The following is a 27750-nucleotide window of genomic DNA, read 5'->3' as shown; positions in this document are numbered from 1 at the left end:
TCACCCCCGTTACGACCACCTCGTCACAGCCGCCGCTAAAGGCCGTAGCCAATCGACGAGCAGCTTGCCTGTGACGTAGATAGCCGCAGGCCAATCAAAACTCCTCAAAGCGACCGCTCCGGCAGGACAGCCAATGGCAGGGCGCTGCTAAAGGAGCGGGAGGGACGCTTTTTGCCCCGGTAGCGATCTCTTCCGCGGGGCTGGACAGGAAGCGGCGGTGGTGAGATGCGTTCGTCAGTGCTAGCGGTGGCACAAGCGGTTCCGTAGGACGGGCGCTGCTAGGGCAGCCGGGGAGCCTCCGCAAAGTCGCTCCTCAAAGCCGCGGACACCTGAGCCCACCACTTACGCCGGCCTGCTCGCTGATTGGCTATCACACTTCCTCAAACGTGACGTACGGGGGCGTGACTGAGGCGCGCACGCCCTTCATTTCCGGGTTGCGGGGCCGGCAATTTCCCTTGCGCATGCACCTCGAGCGCCCAAGGGGTTGGGGAAGGCGTACCATGCCAGCCTTAAGCCTCAAACGATACGAGATTGGCTGGAAAGTATGAAGCCAGTGTTCTATTGGGTGTCTGGAGCGCGTGGGCGTAGACTGGCGGCTCGCTGCTTTCCATTGGCCTCGCCCTGTGCCCTTTCCGAAGGGTCCAGGCGGCCATTGGGTAACAGCGCTGCCAGTCCCGAGGAGGCGAGTAGCGGTGGTGGAGTTTGAGGTGGAAGATGTCGGGCTGCGAGGCCCGCGACGCCAAGAAGCTGGTGCGCTCGCCTAGCGGGCTGCGCATGGTGCCCGAGCACCGCTCTGCTCGCAGCCCCTTCGGCTTGGACGAGCCGCCCTGGGTGCCTGACAAGGAGGTATCGGTAGGGGCGGGGGCGCCGCCCTTTCGTCCTCGTGGGGGCTCCCCTGCGCGGGGATCAGCCCCTGCTCGTGCGCCCCCACGGCTCCCCTGGGCGCCCGGTTGCCCGCGGGCTCCTCGCCGCCTCAGGCGCCCCTTGCCCCGCAGGTGGCCGGGACACACCTCGCCTGTCCGCGACCGGTCCGAGGCTCCGGGAACCGAGGGTCGAGATCGCGCTTCTTCCTCTTTCTTGCGCGTCCCGTGTTTCCCCGCACCTCCTTCTCTCCTTCCCGCCGTCGCTGCCTGCGGGGGCACGGCGGTGGTGGGAACGGCCGGGGGGCCCTTTGCAGCTCGGGGGGTGCCAGCGGGCCGCCGGACCGGGCCGGCCGGGGGCTTGCGGCGCCCTCGGGGAGCTCGCCGGCCTATTCCAGCCTGCCCGGTGCTGAGGCGTGCCAGGCGGGCTCGGCTCGCCTCACGCACTGCCCAGGGATCGGGCTCGCCCGGGTGCGGTTTTTTAGTTGTAAACCACAGTTTTTTATTTCTCTTACATTAATGGACTGAAAAGGACAGGACTGTCACTCGTTCTTCAGGGATGTGTGGCCCTGTCACACAAAGTAGTGAGGAACTTAATGAGCTAAAAGTGTAGCGAGCTGTGCAGCGTTAATGTTTAGTAAAGCATTCTCTTTAAGTGCTTATAAAGGTAATTCTGGAGACCATGTTGAATTAAAAAAAATATTGCGTAACGTATTAAGGCAATAAGGCTAAGTTAGAACAGCCCTTCTGGCTCCCAGAGCGAATGTTCATAGTGTTAAGCGAGTGTTGACGGTTTCAGTCAACTTTGCCTTTAAATACTTCTCAAGTAAACTATGTGATCGTGATGTTATATTAAATGTCATGCAATATGCATTATTTATTACCCATCCCTACAGCTAATCTAACGTAGAATCAATTGTTTGTTTATTTATTTATTGCCAGCATTCTGTGGTGTGGATACATGCCAATGCATTTAAATGTGACCGGAATTAAGCTTTGTTTTAGATGAGCCAGTATGAATTTAAGCAGGGAGTAATTAAACAAAGCCATTCTTTGCCAGATACTGACAGGGTTGGTCTGTTTTGTATGGGAATACTATGTCCTCCTTGGTTAGGAATGAGGAAGAAAATTTTGCCCCTACTTGCTATCTCTTGAAGCAAAAAGTTCTGTGTAACAGTAACAATTCTGGAGGCTCCCTCTGCTAGCACAGCTTCTGCAGCTCAGACTAACCTTTACTGTCATAAGGTACATGACTAGTAAGTCATTCGCTGATTTTATCCAAAATAACAACCATTTTTGGAAAATGACTTTTTCAACTTTTTTTAAAGAAGTGGTCTGCTAAAATATCTTGTGGGAGTTTTCTCAAGTTATTCACTTCCGTACTTAGAGAATTAAAAAAAAAATCCCCTCTGTCATCAGTAGCAACTGGTTATCTGTCTTATATGAAGTGTAGATAAGACAAAATTTTCAGTGGCCGGAGCTGAGTGTCATTGGAAAGTATTGGTGGTCAGCTCTCAGGGCTGGCACCGTGTGTGGTGTGGTGCACTGGGTGTGTTGCAGATGGGGTGTGTGTTTATCAGTGAGCTTGTAACAAAGTCTGAGCAGTTATTGTGCAAGTGGTTTCCCTTTGCATTGCATGGAGTCTGCTTTTGCTGCGTAGGTGACTTGCTATGCTCTGTGTGCGCTCACCTAGGCCACCTGAAAACCTGATTCCAGACATCATCATTGTCAATGGATCTAATTTGTGTAACAGTTATATTGAAATTAGTTTTCTCCCTGACCTTCTGAAATACAGTTTTAAATTTCCGTAGTCCTCGATTATAGCAGACTAGTTTCATTAAAAAAAACAAGTTACTTCTAACTCAGTCTAATACATTGTGACATCTTAATTCAACTAAAGGTTGCTTGAGGACTGTGGTAGGATTTATTTAAACTAGTTAAATGTATTTAAGAATTAAGTCTGTGTATTTTAGATACATCAGTCTGATGTGTGTTGATAATTTGAATTTTATCTTACAGTTGTACTGCAGGTGTTCATTCTCCTTAAAATTCAACTTTTCCCCTGTAGTCTGTTGGTCAATAGGCTGATGATGTTGACTTGTGACTGAATGTTGCCTTTGCGTCAGACTCGGTGATATTTGCTATTGAGAGGAAGTGTGTTATAGGCAAACGTTTTAAATGCATTTATTTAGTCATATTTTTAATTGTGCATTATTGTTACTTTGTAAAAAGTTATTTTGCTAGATTTCTTAAAGTGTATAGAAATTCTGACATCTGGTTAATGATTATCAAGTACGTTACAAACTTTTTCCTTAGATAAAGCAGGTACGTGTTATACAGGGAAGGTTATAAAACCCATGTTTTTATTAATAAAATGAAATTTAAAGACACTGTTATCTAGTTTCAGCAGGAACACTTGCTCTTGTTACCATGTCAGTTATAAGTAAAAAAAAATAGTGTTCTTCGTCCAAGACAAGAGACTGGTATTAGCAAATGTTGGTCTGGCTTTTGAAATATGCTGGCTTCTGCTGTGCAGCCAGTAACACTCAAATTCAGTAGCTTTATTTTTCATATACACGAAAAGTCTCCTGGCTTATTTTTTAAAAGTAAAGCCACCTAAAAATCATGGCAGTTAGTAGTTTTGCAAAACTTATACTGAAATATATTTAAATTTTTAAATTTTATGTCACAAGATTATACAGTCTTAAAATACCATTTATTTTGAGGAGTTTGAAGTGTAGAACGGAAGTGGGACTACAGAAGACCTTCCATTTGGTAGTCTTATTTGTAATATAAATAATGAGTTGAGGTGGCTAATATAATGAAAATTTGTGCTGAGCATCATTAAACTTGAGACAGAGCGTAAAATGTTGGTCACTGCCTGTGCCTTGTCTAACACAGAATTTCTCTGTTAATCACCAGCAGAGCTCAGCTGATGATGGTCCCATTCAGGAAATCTTGGACTAGAAATTGAGTAAAATTTGTATGCTCGAATGCAGACGTGGCCAAACCTTGTGACATCCAGCTGTGTACCAGATCTTTAAGAGGCTGAGGAACACTGCATGCCTCAGAGCTGGGATATGCGAGTGGAGCACACGGATGCAGTGACAGTGATTCCCTACGGCTCCTGGATCGCTGTGGGAGGCAACTGAGCTTTATGTAGCTGGGTCCTCTGTTGGCTCAGGCTGTTGGTGGTGTGACACCTGTGGTGTGACAGAGCTGCACTCGGGCTGCTGGCAAACTCGTGTAGCTCAGGCAATGAATTGGCCCTGCACAGTGGTAGTATCAGACATCATCATAAGCCCTATCTGCTGTATGTTTGCATCGTGTTGTTTTCCACTCTGGTAGCAGCTCTTTTGGTCAGAGGCATGTTACAAGGTGTGATTTGATGAGCTTGTGAACTTTCACATTTGCAAAAGTTCACTGTGCTAACAAGCTTAACCAAGTGCTACCTTGCATCACTTCTTGAATCACTTTGTTATTGTATATGCAAATAAAGCGTATGAAGTGTAACTATAGCTTCCTGGCCATCTATAGTATTCTCACCTCTGGCTGGATCCAAAGTATTATGGAAATTTGTTATCACACTTCAGCAAATGCATAAGTTCCACTGTATTTGAAATGAACTAGCTCTCAGTATTTCTAAATGAATAACAAGATCCAACAACTGTTGGTTGTTCTTCCATTTTCCTCTTGCTATATGAAGTAATTTGATATTAGTATTAGTGGTATGTTGATTGTATGTGAAATGAATATACCAATGACATGCATTTTAATTTCATTTCTTGTTTCCTATCTTTTTCATAGAATAGGACCTTTAAAGGACATCTAGTCCAACCCCCCTGCAGTGAGCAGGGTCATCTTCAACTACATTAGATTGCTCAGAGCCCCGTCCAACTTGACCAGGAATGTTTCCAGGGGTGGGGCATCTACCACCTCTCTGGGCAACACATGCCAGTGTTTCACCATTCTCATTGTGAAAAATCTCTTCCTTATATCTAGTATAAATCTTCCCTCTTTTAATAGAAAACCGTTACCCTTTGTCCTGCCGCTACAGGTCCTGCTAAAAAGTCTGTCCCCATCTTTCTTATAGGCCTCCTTGAAATACTGGAAGGCTGCAAGAAGGTCTCCCCGGAGCCTTCTCTTCTCCAGGCTGAACAACCCACTTTCCAAAAAACTCAGATTTGCAGTAGTTTTAAAAAGCCTGTGTCTTGAAGACACAAAAAGTAACTCAGACATCAGACTTTCTACTCTGTAAATGTGATTAAAAAAACCCCCTTAAAGCTATAAAGATTAATTCAGTACTCATGCGCTCTCTAATTATGTCAACATATGGATGAATAGGAAGGATTCTCCTTTCAAGATGGTTTTCAATAGCAATCTGTTCATGGGCAAAGTAGAAGTTGATATTACGCAAATGGATTCACTTGATTTTGGTTACTTAAAGCAGAAGTGCCTTGAAAGAACTATGTATCAAGCCTACTTGTTTCGAACATTTTTGTAGGAAAATCCCAATCTGTGATGCCTGCTACCATATGCCATTTGACATGTGGTTTATTTATGACTGCTCTATGTATCAGGCAGTGTTATCATGATAGGCTTGGCATTCAGAAATATTTTTCTATGGAGTTTAAATAAGAGAAAATGGATAACTTTGTTCCTTCCTGAAAAGCCCTTTGTATGTGTAGCATAATGTTGTGTATGAAATCTATTTAGGACAGTGTTTAGAAGAGTGTTTTTTTTCCCCTAGTTTGTGGCTTGTCCTTTCTAATTCCTGACAAAAAAAAAAAAAACCAAAAACCACAACATATTTTCATTAAGAAAATTAGTTAGACTCTTGATAAATTCAAAGCATACAAGAATTCTTGCCATCTTGTCCCAGACGAGCTATTAAGCTACACGTGTCAAAAATTAAAACACGAAATCAAGATCAGTGTAGAGTAAAATGTGGTATTATCTGTAGAGTACTCCTTGTTACAGAGATGAAACCTGGTGAATACTGGAGTTGCTTATACTGAAGGTTACTCATCAGTGAAATTAGAATGAGCTTTTCTACAGACCTTGTGAGAAGAGGTGGTTGGATTACTTAATTCAGTATGCTGTTTGAAACAGCATTTCCTTTTCTTTGAGGAAATATCCTCAAAAGAAAAACTCCTCAAAGTTCTCTTTTGTGTTTAGAATTTAGGATTTAGAAACAGATAGTTTATTGTAACAAATGGTGCAAGTAGCTATTTACGTTCCATTGCAGTGACTGCAGTTACTCTCTAATTTGCAAAACTTTTGTTTAGATGGGGGAAACACTTCATATAAACTGTTGCAAATTATTAATAATCTTGTACTTCAAAAGAACATGAAAAGTTTCTAGAGAATTTTTAATTCATCTGCTGTTATATTTTCTTGGCTATACTTATTGAACTTGTGACAGTGGTTGGGTATCTGCTGAAGCACAAGTCCCTGAAATAGTTGACAAAAGCTGTTGTAACCTGAAGGAATTTTTAGAAGATAAAGGGTTAAGTATTGAAATGTGTTAATTAAAAGGCAAATGGTGATTACTGTGTGCTTAGCAAATAGCACCTGCTCAGTTTAGGGCATACTTTTAAGATGGCATTCTACTGTAGTCTGAGATAGGTAGTCTGGTTTGAAGAATTTAGGTTTCTAGAGTTGTAAAACTTCCCACAGGATCTAACCATGTTCTCCTGATTCAGATATCAGGCACAATTTTGCATTAATATTTGCAAAGAAATCTAACAAAAATTGCTTTGTAAGCAATTGGAGAGTGGTTTTCAATATGGTGGATAAAAATACATAAAGTCTTGGTGAAAATCTAGTGATCTAAGTGCTGAGTGTGAGCCCTTGGGTAGGTGACTGTCTATATAGAAACTTTTAATTATTGTAATAATCACTGATCACTCCTGCTAATTTAGAAGATCAAAACTGTCACCCCTTAAATTTGACTTAGTTGTGAAAGGGAAACTTCAATTTTTTTCTGTCTTTTCTTTTGGGAGGAGTGTGAGTGTAAGCTTGTTTTAGGAAAGAGATATTTCAGGAAGTGACATTTTGTAGCTGGAATAAAAATTAAGTCTTAGTGGCTTGGAAGAAAACCAAGTATCTCCTAGCATATTTCAAAAATATGTAAGTACTGAGAGCATTAAAATATGTAAACAATGTTTTAGAGAGTCAACAGAGCATCACAGTATAGGATGACAACTTCTACAAAAACAGTCAACTCTGGAATGTATGACTGTCTGGATAGCCAAACATAAGCATGATAAGTACTTCCGAAATGTAGTTTTGACTGCTGGCAGGATGCAGTATTCCTTTGGACGAATGAGTTTAGCATCTTTTTTTATCTTACAAATGGGGATGACGTCATTTTGCTACATCAATATTAAAATAAATGAAAACCATCCATGGTGAAAAGATAAAGGATGGAAATTTGTTGGAGGTGTTTCTATTTAGGGCATAGAATAAAGCTCAGTCTTTATATATGGTAGTAGGATTAAAGGTTTAGAAATCTTGTATATTAACCATAATTTTTACTGTTTTATAGTGCCCAAGATGTATGCAGTGTGATACAAAATTTGACTTCATAACTAGAAAGGTAAGAGAAATCAATGAAATGTAAAGCATTAACTGTTGCAAAATACTAATGTGGACTTCTTTTGATTTAAAATGTAGAAGATTTCAGTAGAATAGCATGCCAAGTCTGATGTAACTTAAAGTAGTTTTTCTTTTGGTTCTGTCTTTTCTGAGTAGAGGTCCCTTTTTTTTAATTCTTTTTCTTTTAAATTCTTCTTGTTACTCAGTGTGTGTTATGTAGTTGGGAGTTTTTCTAAATTACTGGGTGCCCACAGGATTTACATTCAAAAAAGAGTTAGAGGAACTCATGCTGGAGTGGGCTGCTAATATCAGTACTGACACAGAAACCAGATCAATTAATTCAATTGTGTTTTGGGAGATAAAATTAGTTGTGGAAATGTAAGCAAAAATCTTTCCAGGAGTAATGAATTATAATCTTACATTAAAGAACCATATTGTTAAAATGCGGAGAACCAAAACTCAGATTCTCATTCTGTTCTAAAAGTAAAACAGGATTTATCTCAAGTTTGGAAAAGGAACTTCTGATTAAAGTAGAAAGTATAAACCACTTTGATTACTGTGAGCCGTAAGTAAGCTTGCTCTATGAAGAGAAAACACTTAGCATTAGAAAAAGTTAGCAGGTCACTGTGGAATGCCTGCTGGTGTACAGAATACTACTACCAGAAAACATTCTGCTGATATTGGTGTTTCTGCATGGAGGGGGAAAGCAGCCTCCCAAAAAAAGGCCAACAATGATTTTTAGCAGCGAATGTTATTCCGTTGTATAACTGCGTTGACACGCTCTTAGCCTGCACTTAGGAAAGCAAAGAAGGATGTGGAAGTGTGATTTGTAGTGCAATGACAGTCAGTGGCTTTTAGTTTATTGGAGGGACAGGAAAGGAGAAACTGTAAACCAGACATAGTAATATGTTATACCAGATAGGCATAAATTTTCAGGAGGCCTGAAGAGCCTTAGGATGTCAGGTAGTGACCCTAGTACTCCCAGATCATGGAGTGTACTTTCTCCTAGCTCTTGTTTTACCCTCGAGTTGGATGTGTTAGGAGTGTGGTTGTTGGTTGGCTAGAGCATTTTGATTGAGAAGCACTAATTCATTTGGCTGCTGTGTTTTACTGGTGTTAGCTTTGGGAAGTAAATGGAGGTAGCCCTAGGAAATAGGTACTCCAGAGAATTTTGCATAATATTTGGAGGGAAAGCCTAACACTGACCAAAACTGAAGTGTATCAGTTCCTTGTATCAAACTGTTCCAACTTGCTTTGAGTCACAAATCAGTTCCTGCTTGCCTGGGCGTACTTGTTCTGACATGAGAACTTGCATCAGGAAGACCTGGTGGGACTGTCACGCCCCAGTAGTGATTTGGAGCACAAGCCACTTGTTGCAGATTTAGTAGCTGTGAAACACATTGCAATAGTAGTTCTGGTTTTGCAACTTCCTTGGATTTGTACTATGCTGCCTGATATTTCTGACAGAGAAATAGCTTTAGGTTTTAAGTTTCCATGGGAAAAACTTGAGAATAAGTTTTAAGGGAGAAGAATAGGATCTCCAGTTGAAGTTTTTCAAGACCTTTGCTTGGAAGTGGGAAGGGACCTAGAAACCACTTTTCTCTTGTGTTTTTATTTATGGTAAAGTGAAGGATTTACTGGACGCTGGAGAAGCCCTTTCAGTGTCTTGTCTGGTCTGCTTTAGGAGCATGTTTACAGAGGGCTAACAAAGGCTTATAACGCTGCTGTTCATACTATACTCAGTCCTTTGTGTTTAGTCTTCAGAGATTTCTTTTTACTACTCTAGCAGTTAAATTTCCTTTACCTGTCCCTCAGCTTGTATGTTTCATACCTGAGAAACTGTTCTGTTTCTTGCAGAGGAGGATATTTAATGTAGTAACTTCATCAAATTATTCCCTAATAGTTTCCTGTGTAAATAAATAAACAAAATGTTCTCTCATGCTTAGCATCACTGCCGAAGATGTGGAAAGTGCTTCTGTGACAAGTGCTGCAGTAAAAAAGTGCCTCTGCCTCGCATGTGCTTTGTGGACCCTGTGCGCCAGTGTGCTGAATGTGCCCTCATCTCTCAGAAAGAAGCAGAGTTTTATGACAAACAGCTCAAAGTGCTCATGAATGGTAGGGACTGAATGCATATATATGCTGGTTTGTTCTCATTTGTATTTAGTCAAATGTGGTGTTGAACAAATGTGAAGCAAGTGTAACGCCTGTTGTCAAATGAGCTGCAGTTTTGGTTCCTTTAAATACTTTTTTGTTGCCATGCTTCTTGTTTGCCACTTAATAATTCTGTGTTTTTATTTAGAGAGTTTACCCGTTTTAGTCAATGTTTAATAGATTGATTTAATTAAAGGAATTTTTAATGTCTCTGAGACAAATGCATGTGCAGTTGGCATTTTTCTTAAAATAGTGCATCTTTTAGCCAAATTCCTGTTACATTAAATCAGGATGAAAAATACTTAACAGTAGAGAATATTTTAATATTTTCTAACAAGATACAGTGCTTGTTTCAAGCTTCATCTGTAAGCTTTGATCTTGTCTATGGCCTACAGCTATGGTTGGTGGCAGATCATCATGAGTGGTCAATTTTGCACAGCATTAAAACTACATGCAGTACAGTAATTCATGTTCCAGTTACTCTGAGAAAGCTGAGTCTTCAGTTTTTAAAATATTCTGTGATTGTTCAGTGCCCTTTGGTGGGCTCTCAACTCTCAGCATGATGCCAATGTGTATAATTGGTAAGCTAAACCACACGTCTTATTAGCGTGAATGTTCCTAGGGAGATTCTAGGTTCAGAAAGGAGTGTGTGCATCCCTGTAACACACAAATCATTCTTCACTCTGCTGTGCAGCTGAAGATGTAGATGAGGTTTTAAATAATGTATTTTAAACTGAAGATTTTTTTAAAAAGCTTGTCCCGCTTGCATTTGTGTTCTGCAATTCAAGTCTGAAGTTGTTCCTGACTTAACTGCAGAGCCACAGATCTCAGTCAGAGGGATGGTGGTTGTGATGTCCTTTGCAGTTTTGCTGCTGTTGCCTCTGTCTTGCTTCAGCAGCAGCCTGGGGATCCGTGCCGGAGGGTCAGTGAGACTGCGTAAAATTGTGATACAGACAGCGAGGTGAAGCTCTCTGAGGCTGCATGGTTCAGTTTATGGAGATGAATTGCAGACTGTTTGGCAGGGCAGTATGTTGTTATTTTTTTCATTGCCCAGACCAACAGTATTGGGATTAGGTAACCCAGGGAGCATGAGGCACGGAGGAAATGGTTAGGCGTGTAGTCTGCTTTTAAAGTTATGAATCACTTCACTAATGTAACTAAGATGACTTTCCCAATGTCAGAGAAGCTGTTTTGAGCAGGAAGAAACATAACATGAAGTTCATAGACCTCAAAGTAAGACTGAGCTAATGAAAAAGAGGTGTCTTTACTGTTTATTAAGCGTAGAGCTGAATGTCGCATCCTGCTATTAGATTTTTCTGACTTTTTTTTTGAATACTGAAACAATAATTTGTATGACGGTGACAAAATAGGGTCTTTAATTGCCTATTTTTGCCACCTCCAAATCTGTTCCGATTTTTAAAAGGTTCATCTTGGATATCATCTGTATTTCTACAACATGTGGGAGAAATTACATAGCAATTGTGAAAGGTCCTGTAATTTAGAACATGATAATTAAAGATCCGCTTTTTATACCTGAGTGTTGTGCTGATGTTAATCAGTTTAACATTTCAATTAGTCTCTTAATTCACTCAGCTCAGTGTATTAGGTGGAGTAAGTTGAGTGCAGAAAGATACTTGAATGTTTCTTCCTAAACTCTGCATTAGAATATTAAAACATTTCTTTCCAGGTGCTACATTCTTTGTAACTCTGGGAACATCTGATAAATCTGAGCTCATGGTTTGTCGACTCTCCAACAATCAGAGGTGAGAAAGATTGTTAGAAATTGCACTTGTAAACTATGTTATTGTTGCACTTACAGCCATGTTATTATCTAATAACCTAAACAAAATATAAGAGTGAGGTGCTGTGAGGATCTTGGAGAGAGTAATCAGACTGAAAGGATAGGTGCAACTGTATTGGAGTAAGTTGGTTTGAATTTACTAGCAGAGTGGATCAGAATGCGTTACAATGGTGGAGCTTGACTCACTGATAATGCCTCTCAGTGCCACTGGAATACAGTGGTTTTGCCAGCTAATAGGAGGGCAGGGAGAAATCTGTAGCTACTGAAAAAAGCTTGTTTCAGAATGATTCTAACACTGCACCATATTGTTTAACGTTACAGCCAAAGCATTACTTTGGTCACTCCAATAATTTGGTTGGCTAGAATGCTTTACAGACTATGTTCTCTTCTTCCCCCAGAACTTTGGAAGAATACTTTTAATATTTTGAAAGGGTCTTCTGGCAAACTGAACCATAGGTTTTGTGGGTTTTGTTTTTGTTTGTTTTTTCCTTTAAGCGAAGAACTTCAATGAAAAGTAATTTTTCCTGCTTGATTTCTCTCCCCATCGCAAAGAACATATAAACAGCCTGTCACTGAGAGATTGTGTTTATTTTTTAACTTTGATTTGGACTTGCCATTGTAGAAGAAACAGGGTTTGGGTTTTTTTTTTAATAATTTCTTCTGTTATGTAGATACCTGGTTTTGGATGGAGACAGCCACTATGAAATTGAAATTATACAGATTTCAACTGTTCAGATACTTACAGAGGGATTTACTCCTGGAGGTAATTTTTTTCATTGAATACAAATCGACTGTTAAGAAAAAAATATGTGAGGTTGTAATTACTGTTCGAGCCAGACAGTGCATTTCTACATTATTAGTAACTTAGGTATAACTATGTTAGTTACAACTGCTCTAAGAATAGAGTGCGATGTGTGGAACCCTATCCATGTGGCTACTGGGATTTGGGGGAAAACCTAAGAATTGAGAAATTGCCTTAGTGATCTAATATGGGAGAGCTTCTTGATAAACCTGAGTAAAGGTGGTCATCATCTGTTCTGATCCTGTCTCTTGGTTAAATATAAATATCTGTTGATTCAAAAGCTCATAGGATGGAACTGTTAGCCTTGGTAGCTTCCATTTCAGAATCCAGCTGGGGTTTCTCTTCTCCTGGTACAAACAATTGTGAGGAGAGTGAGAGAGAAATGGAGGAGGGAGGTGGGGAATAAATAACTAAATTATGCTTTCTTAATTTCATTCGAGATGAAGGGATGGCCATATGAAACTCGTAACATCTGAATCAGAGGGCAGCTACTTAGTGCCTTATCTCTTACCAGATTTTTAGAGTATTTCAGGATGAACTTGAATATGATTTCACTGAAATGAGAACAAACAAGGTCAGGAATTTTAATAATTGTTCTTTAGTAACACCTCTGTCACTGCTAGAATTTTCTAATCGGACAGCCTATCTGTGCAATATTCAGTCAGTACAGCACGTTAACTTTAATAAACCTACCTGGGTATTCAAATTGACCAGATGTGTTGCTGAGTTACTTAATGCTCCCATAATTCCTTGTTCACTACTCTTCTGACTGCTTTATCTTTTTGCCTGCCTGCCTTCCTTCCTGATGGTAGAAAAAGATATTCACACTTACACCAGCCTTCTGGAGAGCCAGCGTATTACTGAAGGTATCACCAGTACCTTTGAGCATGGCACACCTAAGCATGTTGTCATGATCCCTCTCCCATCTTTCTTCCTCTGCAGTGCTGGTTTTCTGCTTGTTCTACAGCTGTTTCAACTTAAGACAAGTTATGTTCAAATCTGAAGTTTATCTGTTCCTTCCCATCTCTCTGTTTAGTAAACTGAGTGAATGTTTTGTAACTTTTTGGAGAACTAAAACATTTGAGGCCTTCTCTAGACCACGTGTGCTATTGCCCATGTTAGAAGAGAGAAGGGAAGATGAGAAATAAATGTCTTTAGGTACATGGTATTACACATCACCTACTTCAGCAGAGGTGTGCTGAATTGTGTATTTCAGAAATGAATAATATACTTCTTGTGTACTGTGCACTGAATAAACAAACTGTTAATTAATGGCTTGCTTTTACACTTCTTCAAAATAAATATGTCGTCTTGTTGTGTAAGGTGTGTTCTGCCTGAGTCAGTAATGTCCTGGAATGACAGACATGGGCAGTGTGAATAAATAGAACTGGTCAAGGCGGTAGGTGTTTGATTTATACTGGTTTATCTCTAAGTAGGACCTTAATCTGTTAGTCTGACCAGTTGGCTGCAGGGGAGCGAGTGATGAAGAAGTTGCACTTCAGTTTATCCTAGAAGAGGAGATAATAGCTACTTCTATAAACACTGTTTGCAGGCTTTTGATCAGGTTGCTTAACTGAGATTGTCTGTCTTTGGCTTCTGGGATATTACAGTAATGGCCTCTGGGAGCCCTGTCGTGCAGACAGTTTGCAAAAAGTGTCCTTCTCGGTATGGTGGAGCTGTTCTGGGGGCTTTGTTTATGCTCAAGCCACGCCAGTGAAGTCTGTGTAAAGCATCAATGTGCTATTCTAAACAAAGCTTTTGTTTCTTTTTTGTATTTTTGCTTTGGTTTATCTTAATCTCTATGCAGCTAGAGTAAAAGCGATACAAACATCTTGCTATCACGCAATATCAGAGCAATGTCTTTTGTAGTGGATTTCCCTCAGGAAGTAAATGATGTTGCCAGTTGTCATCTAGCCTTGCATAAGCATCTTTCCCACCCTCCACCCTTTGCCAGATTTGGAGAGACTTCTGGCTGCTATGCCAGACTGCAGATGAAGCAAGGATCCCCTTTTTGGTGTCACTCTAACTGGACACTAGTAATTTGGTTTACAAACTGCAGGCTACAGTGTGAAACTATGGCATCTACTTAAGAGAAGAGATGGCAATATTAAAACATGAGGGTATTCTTAGTGCGTGTAGCTAGTGGCTTTACCTGATGATGGCTTATGCACGTTCTGCCCTGGGGACTGCCAGAGAGAATTAAACAATACGGAGTCTGCGCGTTCCATTGCCCGGCATTAACACCTGTGGTCACTACCTCCTCCGACAGTTGTTTGTGCACCTACAGGTGCTAGCGATGAGACTGTGTTCTTCAAACATGCTTATTAGCTAGACGTTGTTGTGTGACTTAGCCGGTAAAACCTGTTGCTGTTCAAGATTTTACTACTTCTTTCAGGAGGTAACACTCGTGCCATCGGCATGATTCTGCAGTATAAGGTGCCAGGATCAGAGGAGCTAGCGCAGATGAAGTTTACAGCCAGTGAAGACTTCAGCTGTAACAAGAAGCTGTCGGCAAGCTGGCTGGCAGCTATGCACAAGGTAAGCAAAGGAAGGAAAACATACAGAAAGCCGAAGAAAATCTTAACACAGGCTGCTTAGGAGCACATAAGAGCATGCAGCCTTAAAGGGCTTTTTTCTTTTTATTATTATTTTTTATTTAAGGATTTTAGGGCCTTACTGCTTAAGAAAACAGAAGCTATGGATGGTTATTATGAACATGACTTTAGCTTTATGCTCAGGGACCTGAGGACGATAGGCACTACAGAGGGTTTCCTAAGATCTTGTGTACGTCCTTAGGTGAAAAGAAGGTGGGAATTAGACTTTCAAGTTCCTTGGGTTTTTGTTACTCACTGAAGAACGTGCATGGTGAAGTATTCTTTTGAACTGAAACTCGGCTAGTTGTTTTTACTACTTTCTGAAGGTTTAAAGAAGATGTTGATTTTTGAAAACATGAACAGGGGTGGGGACAGCACCCTGGGGAAGACTGTTCCATCTTTTGTTGTTAGGCACTGTATGGCTAACAAAACGGACATTTATTATTTCCTAAGTCAAGGTTATGGGAGACAAAACCCAAAACCACCGCAACTAGTTCTGGAACTTTGTTCATCTGATTGATAATTAGAACTGTAATTTATAAGCTGTCCGCAAATGTAGGTGTGTGGCTGTTGGCCGCTTTATCATCGTTGTTAAGCCCCCCAGCCACCCCTAACTTCAGCATCTAACTGGTGTTCAGCACAGTGCACTCAAACTCTGTATTGCCATGCGAGTTACACTTTAGCACTTCCTTACACCTATTCTCATTCATCTTTCACGAGTGATGCAACTTCTACAGGTACAGTGAGAACTGGTACTTTACGGATAAGCTTAGCACCTTCCCCCCACCACTTTGTCTCCTTTGACAGGAGTTTAGAGTAGCTCAGGTTTGAGTAACTGATCAGGGCAGTGAGACTCTCAGAGGTCCTAGTTAACAGCAAGCGGTAGGACGTGTTGCTAGAGAATGCACGTGCCTTACCCTCGCTGGTTGATTACTACAGTTTGAGACAAATGAAACACCTCACCCAAACTTTGCCAGGGGAAGCACTGAACAGAGTAACATCGTTTACTGCATATGGTTGGGCAGATTACCAAAATCTCAAGAATACTACTTCTGACTTTTTCAAAGGTAGTTTTGATCAGAAATGGTAATTGCTGACCAAGAAGAAACAAATAAATATAAGTTGATCTTCAATGACCTCAGATTCTGCACTTAAAGTAACCTTGGAATAGTTTCCAAAAATTACTGAATGCCATTAAATGCCTTAGACTAAGGAAAATAGCAGAGGAAGAGTTTAAAGCCTTGGGTTTAAAGAAAAATTTTGGGCGGGTGGGAAGGAGATGAGGTGGCTGCAAGTGAAACTTTTGGTTAACACTGTGACATTGTCTTCATGTTAGGCAACAAAACTTCTTTATGAGTCCCGGGACCAGTAAGAACAGCAAACTGTTGGCCACTTGAGGGAAGACACCAGCCTCCATGGAGCTGCCTCTCACGTTCTGCTAACATTTGCTGTTCTTGACCCTCTCTCATTCCAATGTGGTTCATTATGTAAGAACTGGCAAATACAATGTATTTTTTTTTTTTGAACCATGAGTATTCACTATAGTGTGCAATATGTATACAATTAATGCTTTAAACAGCCTCACCTTTTAAGACTTTGTATATTTTGTTAAGCCTTTATTGGCACTTAATATGTAAGTGACCTGCACTACAGCTAATGTACAGCACAACTTTTATAATAACAATTATATATACTGTTTGCTACAAAAAGCAAACAAATGCGTGTGTCTCTTCTGCAGAGAATAGCTTTTGGGTATAGATCTCAGGTTTTTCCCTCTATCCAAATGTTTAAAAATCAATGTACAATAAAATCTGCCTTAGATATGATTTTATAGAAGTCACGTGATTTTTTTCTTAAACATTTCATTTTAAACATCTAAATATTTTACCAAATATCACCAAATTGGACTTACATGAACATGATCTTGAAACTTTCCTTCTGTAATAAATAAGCTTCCTGAATAATTTTTAGTTTTGTATTTTTTTTGTTAATGAGCTTTTGTTAATCTAATTGTAATGCTATCTGAAATTGTATACACTTTAATGTACAAATATGAATAAATGAATTCACTTATTTAAAAAAAAAAGCGGTGATACTTAATTTCACAGTACATAACTTCTTTAATGATGGATACTGTGCTCTCTATTCTCTAAAACTTTGGACTTTTTCTAAACAGAACCCTGATTTTAGTTCTGATTTTAAGTGTTGATAACTGGTTCGGCTGTTGGGATGAGTCCTCTGGCTACATGTGCTGAGCCAAGTGTCTTTCTGGTAAAAACTGAGTAAGCAAGCACAGGAGGCTGAGGTGTCAGCCTGTGTGTACAGGACCCCCTGAGAGCTCTTCTAGGCAAGTACTAATTTGTCCCTGTTGGAATACTGGAGTACCAGTGCAAGCAGGTTCCAGAATTGTTTGGCAAGTGAATTTTCTGTGCAGTTAGTGAAACAATGAGGAAACTTGAGTTAACAGAACACTGTGAGCTGGAGTTACTCTTTTGTTGTAGACTGTGACCAAAGGCACATCTACAGTGGCTACCTAGATAGAAATACTGGAGAATGCAGACGTGCCTTAGCAGTACTTTATTGTGCACATTTACATTTCTCTGAATTAGTGTATCATAGGCTCTTGAAATCATCACATTCATGTAGCAAATTCTTCAACAATAATACCCTTTCACTTTTCACCACAATATATACAGTTAATGCTAACCTGTGGTAAAAGCAAGTTACAGCACTGCAGAAATGGATATATAAATTATACACAGAACTTGTACATGAAGAATTAATCAAATTGCATACCGTTAAATGGGAGAAAATTACAAGAAATATGGCTAAAACTTATAATGGGAAATTCAAAATATACTTTTGGTATATAAAGTCATGTACAATTAAAATTCCAGTGAAGTGCCTTTTTTTTTTTTTGCTTGAAACTACAATGTAGTGGAATAGGTTATTGCATAACTTGCCTTGGCAACAGATGTAGGCTGCTAAGAACCACAGAAACTGTCCTCAAATAAGCTCTTTCTTAAATCCTTCTCTAAACCTTGTTTCTTTCTTGTCCTTGACTTAGCATCTACACAATCCTCTTTCTACTTCTATCCCATCCTTCATATTTTCTCCTAGACTGACTCAGGCAGACTTCAGCTGACACAGTATAACCCTTACCAGACTCTTACCCTTTTCAACTATTGCACTTCCATCCATGCAGACATACAAATCCCTTTAGCTGCTGCAAGTTCAGTACTAACTGTTTTGTCCAGAATGGACAAGCTCGGGTGGTTAGTAGGGGACCCTTTACATTAGTAGAGGTAACACTGGTGCTGTAGGCTGAATAATAAGAAAATAAAACACCAAGTGAAATACTGTGTAGGGGTTTTGAGAAGTGTACAAATACTGTTGTTTTGTTAGTTCTCTAGCTTGATTCTAAATGCAAATAATACTAGATGCTAGGCTACGTAAAGCTTTTGTTGGGGTTGTCTAGGCTAGGATTTAAGTGTATAGCACGTTAGCGCTTAAAATCCTAGCCTTCATAAAGCTTTGGTGACTACTTAATCATACATGTAATTAATAGGTGAAGATCTTGTGTCCTAGAACCCAAAGAGCTGATCAGTAATGAGAACTCAACATTCACTGGTATCGAACAAAATATCCAAAATCCTGACATGGGACAGTTACTGTGGGTTTGGAGCAAACTGGACAGTGTATCTGTACTCCGCAAATGACACCCCTAAACATTTAACACAAGAAAGCTCCTACCACGGAACTTTAACTTAAAACACCGCTTTAGATGACAGTTGGCGCAACACTGTAGGTGGTGGAAGTATCGCTCTCCTCATCAGTGGCGGGTCACATAAAAATGATCCTCATCTACAAACTGCAGATCTTGAAAATCTTGGATGCTGTCCATTTAACAAGAGAAAGCACCATTAAAACTAAGTATCATAGTTTTATTTCTCTGTGTGAAATGATCAAAAATGATGGCTCCAGTGTATGTTTTAAGTTTCCAGTTACCAGCATGGTATTGCACTGTTGTACAACTGAATTCAAGCAAGGGTTCGCTGTCTAGGTTTTATTCGTGGATATAACTGTAAAAACAGAACAAAAATGATCAGGTTTTGAATGGTTGATACCAAGTTAAATATAAAGTCAATATAACCAATGGGTGCTTGTTAACAAGAACTGGGTGATACAAAGTGTTTTGGCAACAAAGTTTTTGTAAGCTACAGCATGTTCTTAGGTTAATTCTGAAAAATGAAACCAGAAACAGCAGGAGGCCAAGGGCTGACTTATTCCTGCCAACAGCAGCAAAATTGCTGCTCTGAAGATGACTTTGTTTATGTAGCTGAAGATCCCAGACTAGACTAAAGGATGCTTTTACATGAGTACAAGAATTCCCTGTTGAGCCTTAGAGAGCGCTTGTTTCTTGCTCTATGAGGTTTTCTTACACGTTTTGTCCTCTGTATCTCTCTACTTAGTGGTAGCCTTACATTCCTTGTCTCTCATGATAGCAGCGTCCCATTTGACTGAGAGCAGCATCAACGACTTGCCTAAAGCTGTAATCTTCAAGGCTTGTCCCTGTTTTAAATTTGTACAGATCTGTACATTGCTTATCTTGTGCCAGGCACTAAAAACCTTCCTAAAGAACCTCCTGGGCCAAAGCTTCGAGCTGCCCAATAGAGCCTTACATTAGGGCCCTATATTTTAGCCAAGGGGCGAAGGGGGAGCAGGGAAAAAGGAAAAAAGATTAAAGCATAAAGTATACTAGACTTGGCAAATAAAAAAACAGCACTAGTCTAACCACAGCCTCTACTTTTTGTTCGCAATGACAGAGAGGCCAGTGCAGTACACTGCACTTCACATCTGTGTACCCAGATGATGCACAGAGGGATTCTGACCAAAGATCCATCTTTTGTTCCAACTTCAGGAGGAAGTAAAAAGAGGAAGGGAGAAGGTAACTTAAAAAGAGCTTACCCCAAGAAGATTTTTAGGCACGTAGCCTTCTTTATCATTGAGGCGGGCCCACCACCACTCTGTTTCGTTGTCATCCTTGCGTCTTAGAATAGTAATGGCATCGCCCTCGTGGAATGACAATTCATCATTATTCTGGGCTTCGTAATCCCACAGAGCGTACACCACTCCTTTATTCATCACTCCCAACTTCTCTTGCACTCCTGTTCACAACAAAATTAGAGAATGCACTAAATGGTAAAATATTCTATTTTTCCCTCTGAGATTTTGAGTATGGACACTGTGGCCCAAATATTAGTCTCTTATTAATACAATTTCATTAACAATTTTCAGTACTTCCATCATGAAATGCTTTCAAAAATTTAACTGCATGATAAAACCAAGTTTTACAGAATATTTGAAACCACTTTAGAGCATGAGGTTTCTCTCATTTATCACATATGCAAGAGAAATTTTACAATCTTACTTTTATTTAAATGAGGGTAAAAATAGTTTTAGAAATGTTTGAGCAAAGCAGCTTTATAGAACTGCTGTGTATTTCTCGCAGGCCTGCTTCCTACAACAGACCTTACACAGTAACACTTGAAGCTTTTGAAAATCTGCACAGTGTCAGGTGTGTAGTCTTACAGAAGCTTATGTCCTCTGATGTAAATTAAAAATTTGACTACTTCATCAAGGTGCTTTTCTTGCAAAACACATCTTAGTAACTAAACACATCCTGTAAGTTAAATGTTCTTAAAGCATACATGTTTCATGTGATCTGCTAGAAATTTGTGCATCTCTGTCAAGACACTCGACAACTCACTGGCAAAACCTTCCCATGGAAGCATTTCCTTGAAATTAAACCAAATTAAACTTTAGAAATCTGTAACATTAGAAGGAGCCTGTGAAGTAACTCAGAGAACAAAGGGACTAGGAGCAACAAAAAGACACTTTTGTTTTTAGCATTTTGAAAGAACAGGTGATGGGCAATATTGTCCAGCCGGGGGCCTAAGCAGATGTTTCATGCAGATCAGAGAGACAGAAAGGGATGAATTTTAGAAAAGCTAAAAAAAGTTTCTAAAGTAGTGTCACAGCTTACCATACAAGAACTGGGAACACTGAATATAACCTTCTTCCATCTCTTCACACTTGTCTGCAGCAGTTTCTATATCACTTATAGTTGAAGCAAAAATAGCTGCCCCAGATTCAACCAGTAGTTTACACAGATGAACACTATTGCAAGAAGCAGCACAATGCAAGGGTGTCCTGAAATAAAGCAAAAAATGTACAGATGAAAAAATAAACTTCCAGGAATCTTAACTATTTTGTCTTGCAAAACAGAGCTTAGCCTGTCTATTTTTAAAGGAAATTGTTCTTTATGGTTATAGTATATGTATGCATTGTCTAAAACCTGTCAAGCAACTGGAGTGGATTCCGGGATTTACCTGACTCCAGTAAAGCCAAACATTGTAAAATAGAGGTTAGCAAACATCGATTTTCATAGCCTACAAAACTGCTGGGTATAAAAGGGTATTTTCCAATAGGAGGAAATTTGAAGGGTAGACTAAGGTGAGGGTGAAACAGCACAAAAAGGTTTCATGTCCCCTCCAAATGCTTCCAAAGAGCTAAATCTACCTCCAGGGCTAGATTCTTCCAGAACACCAAAATCTCTGGTGGGTTATATGAAGAAGAAACTTAAACAAATTAACTTTTGTCAGTTGTTGTTTACAGTTTAGTTATTTCAGCATGTGAACAAAAAATGCAACTACATCACTAAGTAAAACCAAAATGTAGTATACTTTACGATTTAAGTGCGCTTGCACACGAGTTGAACACAGTGTAACCTTGTATTTGAGTTCATCACCACCTACAGCTTAGAAAGTGCTCATTTGCTGGGGGCAAAGGGGAAGGAAATTATTCCCAAAACAGGGTGTGACTAAATTTTGAATCAAAATGGCATTTCTCCCAGATGCTAAGTTAAAAATCTTGACACTTACCATCCATCACTATCTGCTGCATTTACGTTTACACCAAAATCAAGCAGGAACTTCACAATGTGGTGATGACCAGCACACACTGCATTATGCAAAGGGGTAATTCCTTCATCATTTGGTTTACTGGGATCATCAACCTATTAAGAACAAGAAATAGTTCAGCTTTTCTTTTTTCTTTTTGAAGTATTTGAAGAGGTTGCCATTTTTGAGAAGCTCACCTCATATATGATCCGTTGTACAAGATCAAATTCTCCCTCTAAAGAAGCATCTAGGAGGAGGGCCAGTGGATTGAACTTCACTCTCAAACCGTGGCCTGTTCTTTCTGAGTTAGGTTTCTTCAAGTTGGTACGTTTTGTCTGAGTAGAGATGAAGGTTGGAAGGCATCATTTCAGGTTGCGTTAAGCATTACAAGCAATTCAGTTACTTTTTAGCCAGATTAAGAATCCCATCCTCCTTAAATGGTAATTAGAACTATGCAAATGTTTCAATTATAAGGTCCCTAAATATAAGGCTTGATCACTTACTGTTATTCAGGTAAAAATGAAAAAGCATGCCAATATAATCTAGAGGCTTCTAACTAAAGGTAGTGAGTACAAGGAATAAAGTGCTTCAGTCAATGGTTTTTGAGCACCACAATCTTCATTGTGTCTAACATGAGCTGGATGTGTTTCTGGTGGGCTGAGACGCTGTCAAAACTTTGCTTAGACTAGAGAGCATGACACAGTTAATCCTGAGTATCAATCTCTACTCAGAAGAATCTTTGCCTTGAATTAGCAGAAGTACCTGCTGTAGGTCACTACTGAGAAGTTACGAGTTTTGCTATGGGAAAGTAAAGTGTGGAACACGAAGCTGTGTTACGTGACATTGTAGCTGCTGTTATCAGAAGTGGCATTGTCAAGATCTAAAACATATTTAAATGCATTTTGAGAATATTCTCAAAACATTCGCATGTGTCCTTGTCACTTTCCAGAAGAACATCTCTTATTAGTCACAGCTTTTATGGAGTGCTCTTAGTCTCTGGCACTGTAAGATCCATTTTCATTTATGCTCCTATTTAGTATGGCTATTTCAGTTTGGAAATAAACCTCTCACAGTATGAATAATATCTGTATCTGTTGCTAACAAATTCTATTGTCCCAGAAGTACCCTCGCCCACTTGTGCTCATGGAAAATGCGTACAAGGCCCTGTGCACATTGCAGTCAGATTGTAAGAGGAATGCAAGGTCCCTACGTGAATCAAAAAGCGGACACATTCTTTGCAACCAATGTTAAAGTGAGTCATATCAACAACTAAGAATAAAATTCAGTTTTCTTCCTATTTTCAATTCTCCATACCCTGTAGATTTTAGTAATGACAAGCATTTAAAAGATTTTGGTGCAGCTGGGGGAGGGACTTTGAAAGCAATTCAAATTATGCGACAAGCCCATTAGAAAAACATTTCTGCTAAAACAAGTCAGCTGTGTTGCCGTTGTGTTATCAGCCCTAGTCTCACATTTCTCTACTCAGAGGGGAAAAGGAGTACGCTTCTCCCAGGACAGCTATTTCAGCTTCTTTGCAAATTAAAAAGCTTCCCACCACCACAGCTCACCCTTAGTTTCATACAAATAATTACCTTTGTAGGCCCAGCAAAATGGAAAAAGTATTTTAATGGAATCTCAGATCCCAGAATCAGTTCTACAACAAGAGTATATCCCCCAAAAGTTCATACATAACCTCCTGTTGCCTCTGTGCATATTTTTCTTATTAAACATCTAGATTAGTAAAGAAACTAATCCATCAGAATCCTTCTTGGAGCCCCCCTGGCTTTGTTTTCTTTTCAGTATCATGAAATTGGAAGTGCAGACATACCGTTTAGCATAAGCTTACCGTCTGCCAGTTATGTTTAAACACACAGCTAATTCTACAGTTCACAAAACTGTCTTTTTGCTTTGTTACTTACTGGAGGAAGTGGAGGTGGAAGAGCAGGTGTCAAAGGAGCTTCATCTTCTACTGGAGAACTGACCTCGGGCGTGGGACTGGGTGACTGTTCAGTAGAAGGAACTATAGCAGGATTGTTGTTGTTATCTTCAGTTGTCTCAGATGTTTGGTTTGTGGTTTCAGTGCTTATCAGTTCCTCAGTAGCAGGAGAAGGTAATTCATTATCATTGGCATCTGAGGAAGGGGGTGGCTCATCAGGAAGAGGAACAGTAGGCTGCATGGAAATAGGTTCTTCAATATTGCCATTGGTACTAGCATTACCATTATCAACATCAGCTAAGATGCCTATGAAGTCCTGTGGATTGCTTGGCTGATAAAAAGGAGCACTTTCTATTCCTCCAGCAAGAGTATTAAAGCGCTGATATAATAATTTTTGTATGTTGGGTCCACTTGGGCCTTCTGGTTCAGTGATAGAACTACGCTTCTTTAATGGCCTAGGAGCATTGGCCAATTTTCTTCTCAGAGCTTCAAGGTCAGCATCACTTTGATATCGTAGGGGTGAATGCACAATAGGTGTGAGCTTAGTCGGACTGAGAGGACGAGGAATGTTCTCCACATTGCTATTTTCACTGGATGGTGGAGCATTTTCCAGTTCTTGATCTTTTTCAGAGACCTCAGTCTGAGGCTGAGATTGTTGCTGTGAGGAAGTCTGAGCAGGCAAAGAACCATGAAGGAATGGCAAGGGTGAGGGAGAAGTCGAACCAGATTGTAGTACGGGTTTTCCATAAACTGAAGAAAAGAAAGATGAAAACAGTGAAGAACTGTTCTCAAATTACATAATAAAATATTTGCAAATAAACCACGTATGTATCTGTTGCTACTTGTTTGACACCAATAAAGAAAGAAAAAGAAAAAAAAATCAAATTAATTACATTGGAACATATCAAAACAGAAATAAATGCTCACCTGTTGGTGATTGTGATGCTTCTTACAATTATAAGCTACAGGTAACACCTGGAATGTTTCTCCTCTTTCATGAGGAAACAGTAAGAGGAGAAAAACTCTCCCCTCCAGACACTGTTTTTTCAACTTATTTCTGAGACTATTGGTAGAGTATCCAGACTGTATTGTTCTAACTGCATCTCGTTTTAAATAAAAGGTAATTGAATGTATACTTATTTATCACCCACAAAAATATATGGGATCATATTTCTGCCGTGCCGCATAAATAAAAATATCTTTCCTCTTCTCACAGATTTAGACAAGTTTTTCAAACAGATTTGGAAAGTAAACTAAGCCCGAGAAGTAGATCTTAACAGTCTATTTCAAAGGAAAAAAAATAAAGCAAAATATATTCTACCTGCTTTTACTGACTTATTTAAGGTATTGTACACAGCTTGTTGATAATTCTTTGGTGGTGTTGCTTGCTGAAGATACATTGAGTAGATGGAACTGGAGTTCACTGTCTGTGGCCCTTTTCTGGGAGACTGAGGTCTTGATCCTTTATCAGCTAGAAAAGGTCTGATTGCCACAGTTAAAGGGAGTTCTGGCCTGCCATCTCCTCCTGGAAACAAGGGAGGACCGGAGGGTTGATACGTAGGGCTGGGAGGTACAGAAATTCTCTGTTGAATCTGTTGTGAAGAACTGGGCTGATGTACACTGCTTGGCGGTGGAAGCGGAACAGGTCTTTGCCGATTTGTTATACTGGTGCCAGGTCTGGGCAAACTGCCATCCTTTCTTCTTTCTAGAGAATTTGTAGAACCTGTTCCTAAGGGAACTGGACTTGGATAGGTCCCGTAGTTTTGAGGCAACTGCTTGCTTACACCAGGAATTGTTGGTGGCACCTTCCCGAGGTCAAGACCCTATTTAAGAACAATAAAAAAGTATATACCATGTAATTAAATAAAATACTTGTGAGCAAGAATATTTCTCATTCAACAAAACATACTAACAATCTTGCGTGACAGCAAAGGCGTCAATACAAACAATTTGTGTTCCTTAATCACTAGATACGGCTCTACCTGAATTTATCACAAGACCTCATGGTATGTCAGACAGAGGCCACTGTTTAAAAGGCATCTTCTGCTATAATACATTAATACAAACCCAAAACTATTTGCATACTTTCAAAGCCTAAATAACTTGTTCTAGGTTCTGGATCTCAGTATGTAGTTGATAATGTATTTGATAATAACTAGTATGATAACAGCGTTTACTAAAACTTTTTAAAGACAAGGTCCTTGTTCTTTAAAGATTACAGTCTTAAAGAATTCATAAAGTACTAGAACAGCAGTGCTGACAGACACCACCAGTGGACTAAAGGATGGCTTTAATAACTTTTGTGAGATTTTTATGAGAAAGAGAGCGCATTGAAAAAGTGATAATCTACACCAAGAAAAAAAATTAATGGATATTTGAATTAGAAAAATAGGAGGGTGCGGGAGCTGATTAGGAGAAGCAAAGGGAGAGAAAAGGGGAGACCAGATACACAGAAGAACAGGAAAGAATATGAAGTACTGAAGTTGGGAAAAAAAAAAAAATTGTAGTGTGATAAGAACAGAAAGGAACAGGAGGAATACAAAGGTAATTTTATTTCTAACTTTTACAATAATCATCAGCAGGGAAAAGAAGTGGGTATGTAACTGAAATGAGTTCAGCTATAGAAGCCAAGTGTTCATAATTTCAGCAAAACAGATCTATAATACATCACAGATGAAACCCACCAGCTTATCAGTACTTGCTAATACTGAAGTTGGCAAAGGCTGGCTGGATATAGTTCCTTGTTTTAAAGCAGTATCCATGCTTGATTCTTTCCAGTCTGTGTTGGAGATCTGAGGGGGTTTTACCACAGGGGTTGAGCTCTGTTTAAGTATTGGCCAATTTCCATCATTAGCTTGAAAACAGACAAAAACACTATATTTAAGATAATCCACACCACCATTGTAAACAAGCAAAACAACATGTGAAACGGAACACCTTAGATTACAACAGGATTAATCTGATTCCAGAAATGAGATAAATCACTGGTAATGCTTGATTCAGAAATCAATACCGAAAGCCCAATCACTGCATATAATATGCTGTTCATTACCCTTTTGCATTTCAGATTGTATTGAAAATTTCTATAGAAAAAAGGATGGTTAAAATCTTGGTTTGAGTGTTGCCTTCTAATAGAATATGCAAACAAGCTCAAAACAAAAAAAATACTTACAGAAACACTTCATCAAGATATTTCTTTTGGTACTATGCAGAGACACTGTCTAATTATGCTAAATATTAAGTCTACGTAAGCTCTGAGTGGATTTACTCCAAATTTAAACTATGGTTACTAGATTCTTTCACTCATAACATGATGTAAAAACTCATTTCAACAATGGAATGGAAGAAAAGCATACATTCCTTTGCTGGAATTGGCGGTTAACTTACCTTTTGTTTTTCTTCAGCATACTCACCAGATTAGAATTCCCTCAGAGATTTAATTTTAAAGAAATTTATAAAGTCAGCTGACAACTTCAACTCACAGTGTCAAGATACAAGTCATGGGCTTTTATCTTTACTATATGCAAAAAAAATCATGCATAGCTGCACATAAACTGAGGCAACAAATCCTTAATGAAGTCCTAGATATATTACTGTATTGACTGCATGAGACCATTTAGTTTCTGTTCTCTAAGTAGGCAAGAGAGTTTAAATAGCCTGGTAGTTAGATCTAGTAACTAGATTATAGTAACTAGATTATAGTAACTAGACAGATCCCTGGTGAGATCCTAAGGCTTTGATTTCTTTTAAAGATTAAACTTCAGATTTCTCTTACTCTAAGGAAGACCAGAAATCATTTCTCCTTCCCTATTGCCTGTAACTTTACTAGAGGATAACAATTGAAATGGGGTGTGTGTGGTGTGCGTGTGTAGATTTACTGAGATTTCTGGACCCCATAAGTAAGACAACATCAGATGAAAACTGGGTATTTAATGGCAAGTTTCCCATGTCATTTCAGTTTTAAGCCCCTGGAAAACAGAATTGCAAGGCTATTTCTAGAATTTTTTGCCATCTTCTGTGTAGTATAGCGGATAGTCTAAGAAT

General features: G+C 39.5%; 2 protein-coding genes across 3 annotated transcripts in view; one reads left to right on the top strand and one right to left on the bottom strand.

Moving 5' to 3' along the window:
• Positions 1 to 714: 714 nt before the first annotated feature.
• ZFYVE21 (zinc finger FYVE-type containing 21) lies at positions 715 to 16180 on the top strand (the record flags this gene model as incomplete). 2 transcript variants are annotated; one of them, XM_081999939.1, is made up of 8 exons in its annotated part: positions 715 to 846; positions 7411 to 7461; positions 9407 to 9575; positions 11299 to 11374; positions 12084 to 12175; positions 13027 to 13080; positions 14610 to 14752; positions 16145 to 16180. In XM_081999939.1, the coding sequence occupies 8 exons, from the start codon at positions 715 to 717 to the stop codon at positions 16178 to 16180; spliced, it is 753 nt and encodes a 250-aa protein (XP_081856065.1). The 2 variants fall into 2 exon arrangements, with proteins under 2 accessions (XP_081856065.1, XP_081856066.1); XM_081999940.1 differs by lacking the exon at positions 13027 to 13080.
• A 2668-nt stretch (positions 16181 to 18848) lies between these two features.
• Positions 18849 to 27750, bottom strand: part of PPP1R13B (protein phosphatase 1 regulatory subunit 13B) — a gene marked incomplete at its 3' end in the record, with an annotated part of 46530 nt that continues 37628 nt past the window's right edge. Inside the window, exons 10-17 of the mRNA XM_082000971.1 lie at positions 26391 to 26643; positions 25028 to 25529; positions 23690 to 24456; positions 21968 to 22105; positions 21753 to 21886; positions 20855 to 21021; positions 19777 to 19976; positions 18849 to 18890 (exon numbers count right to left, since the gene is read on the bottom strand). Of these exons, the coding sequence (XP_081857097.1) occupies positions 18849 to 18890; positions 19777 to 19976; positions 20855 to 21021; positions 21753 to 21886; positions 21968 to 22105; positions 23690 to 24456; positions 25028 to 25529; positions 26391 to 26643 (2203 nt within the window). The remainder of the gene's footprint in view (positions 18891 to 19776; positions 19977 to 20854; positions 21022 to 21752; positions 21887 to 21967; positions 22106 to 23689; positions 24457 to 25027; positions 25530 to 26390; positions 26644 to 27750) is intronic.

This window comes from Phaethon aethereus, assembly GCF_964289735.1.
Source record: "Phaethon aethereus genome assembly, chromosome: 5".
Classification (NCBI taxonomy): domain Eukaryota; kingdom Metazoa; phylum Chordata; class Aves; order Phaethontiformes; family Phaethontidae; genus Phaethon; species Phaethon aethereus.
This window is presented reverse-complemented; position numbering and strand designations above follow the sequence as displayed.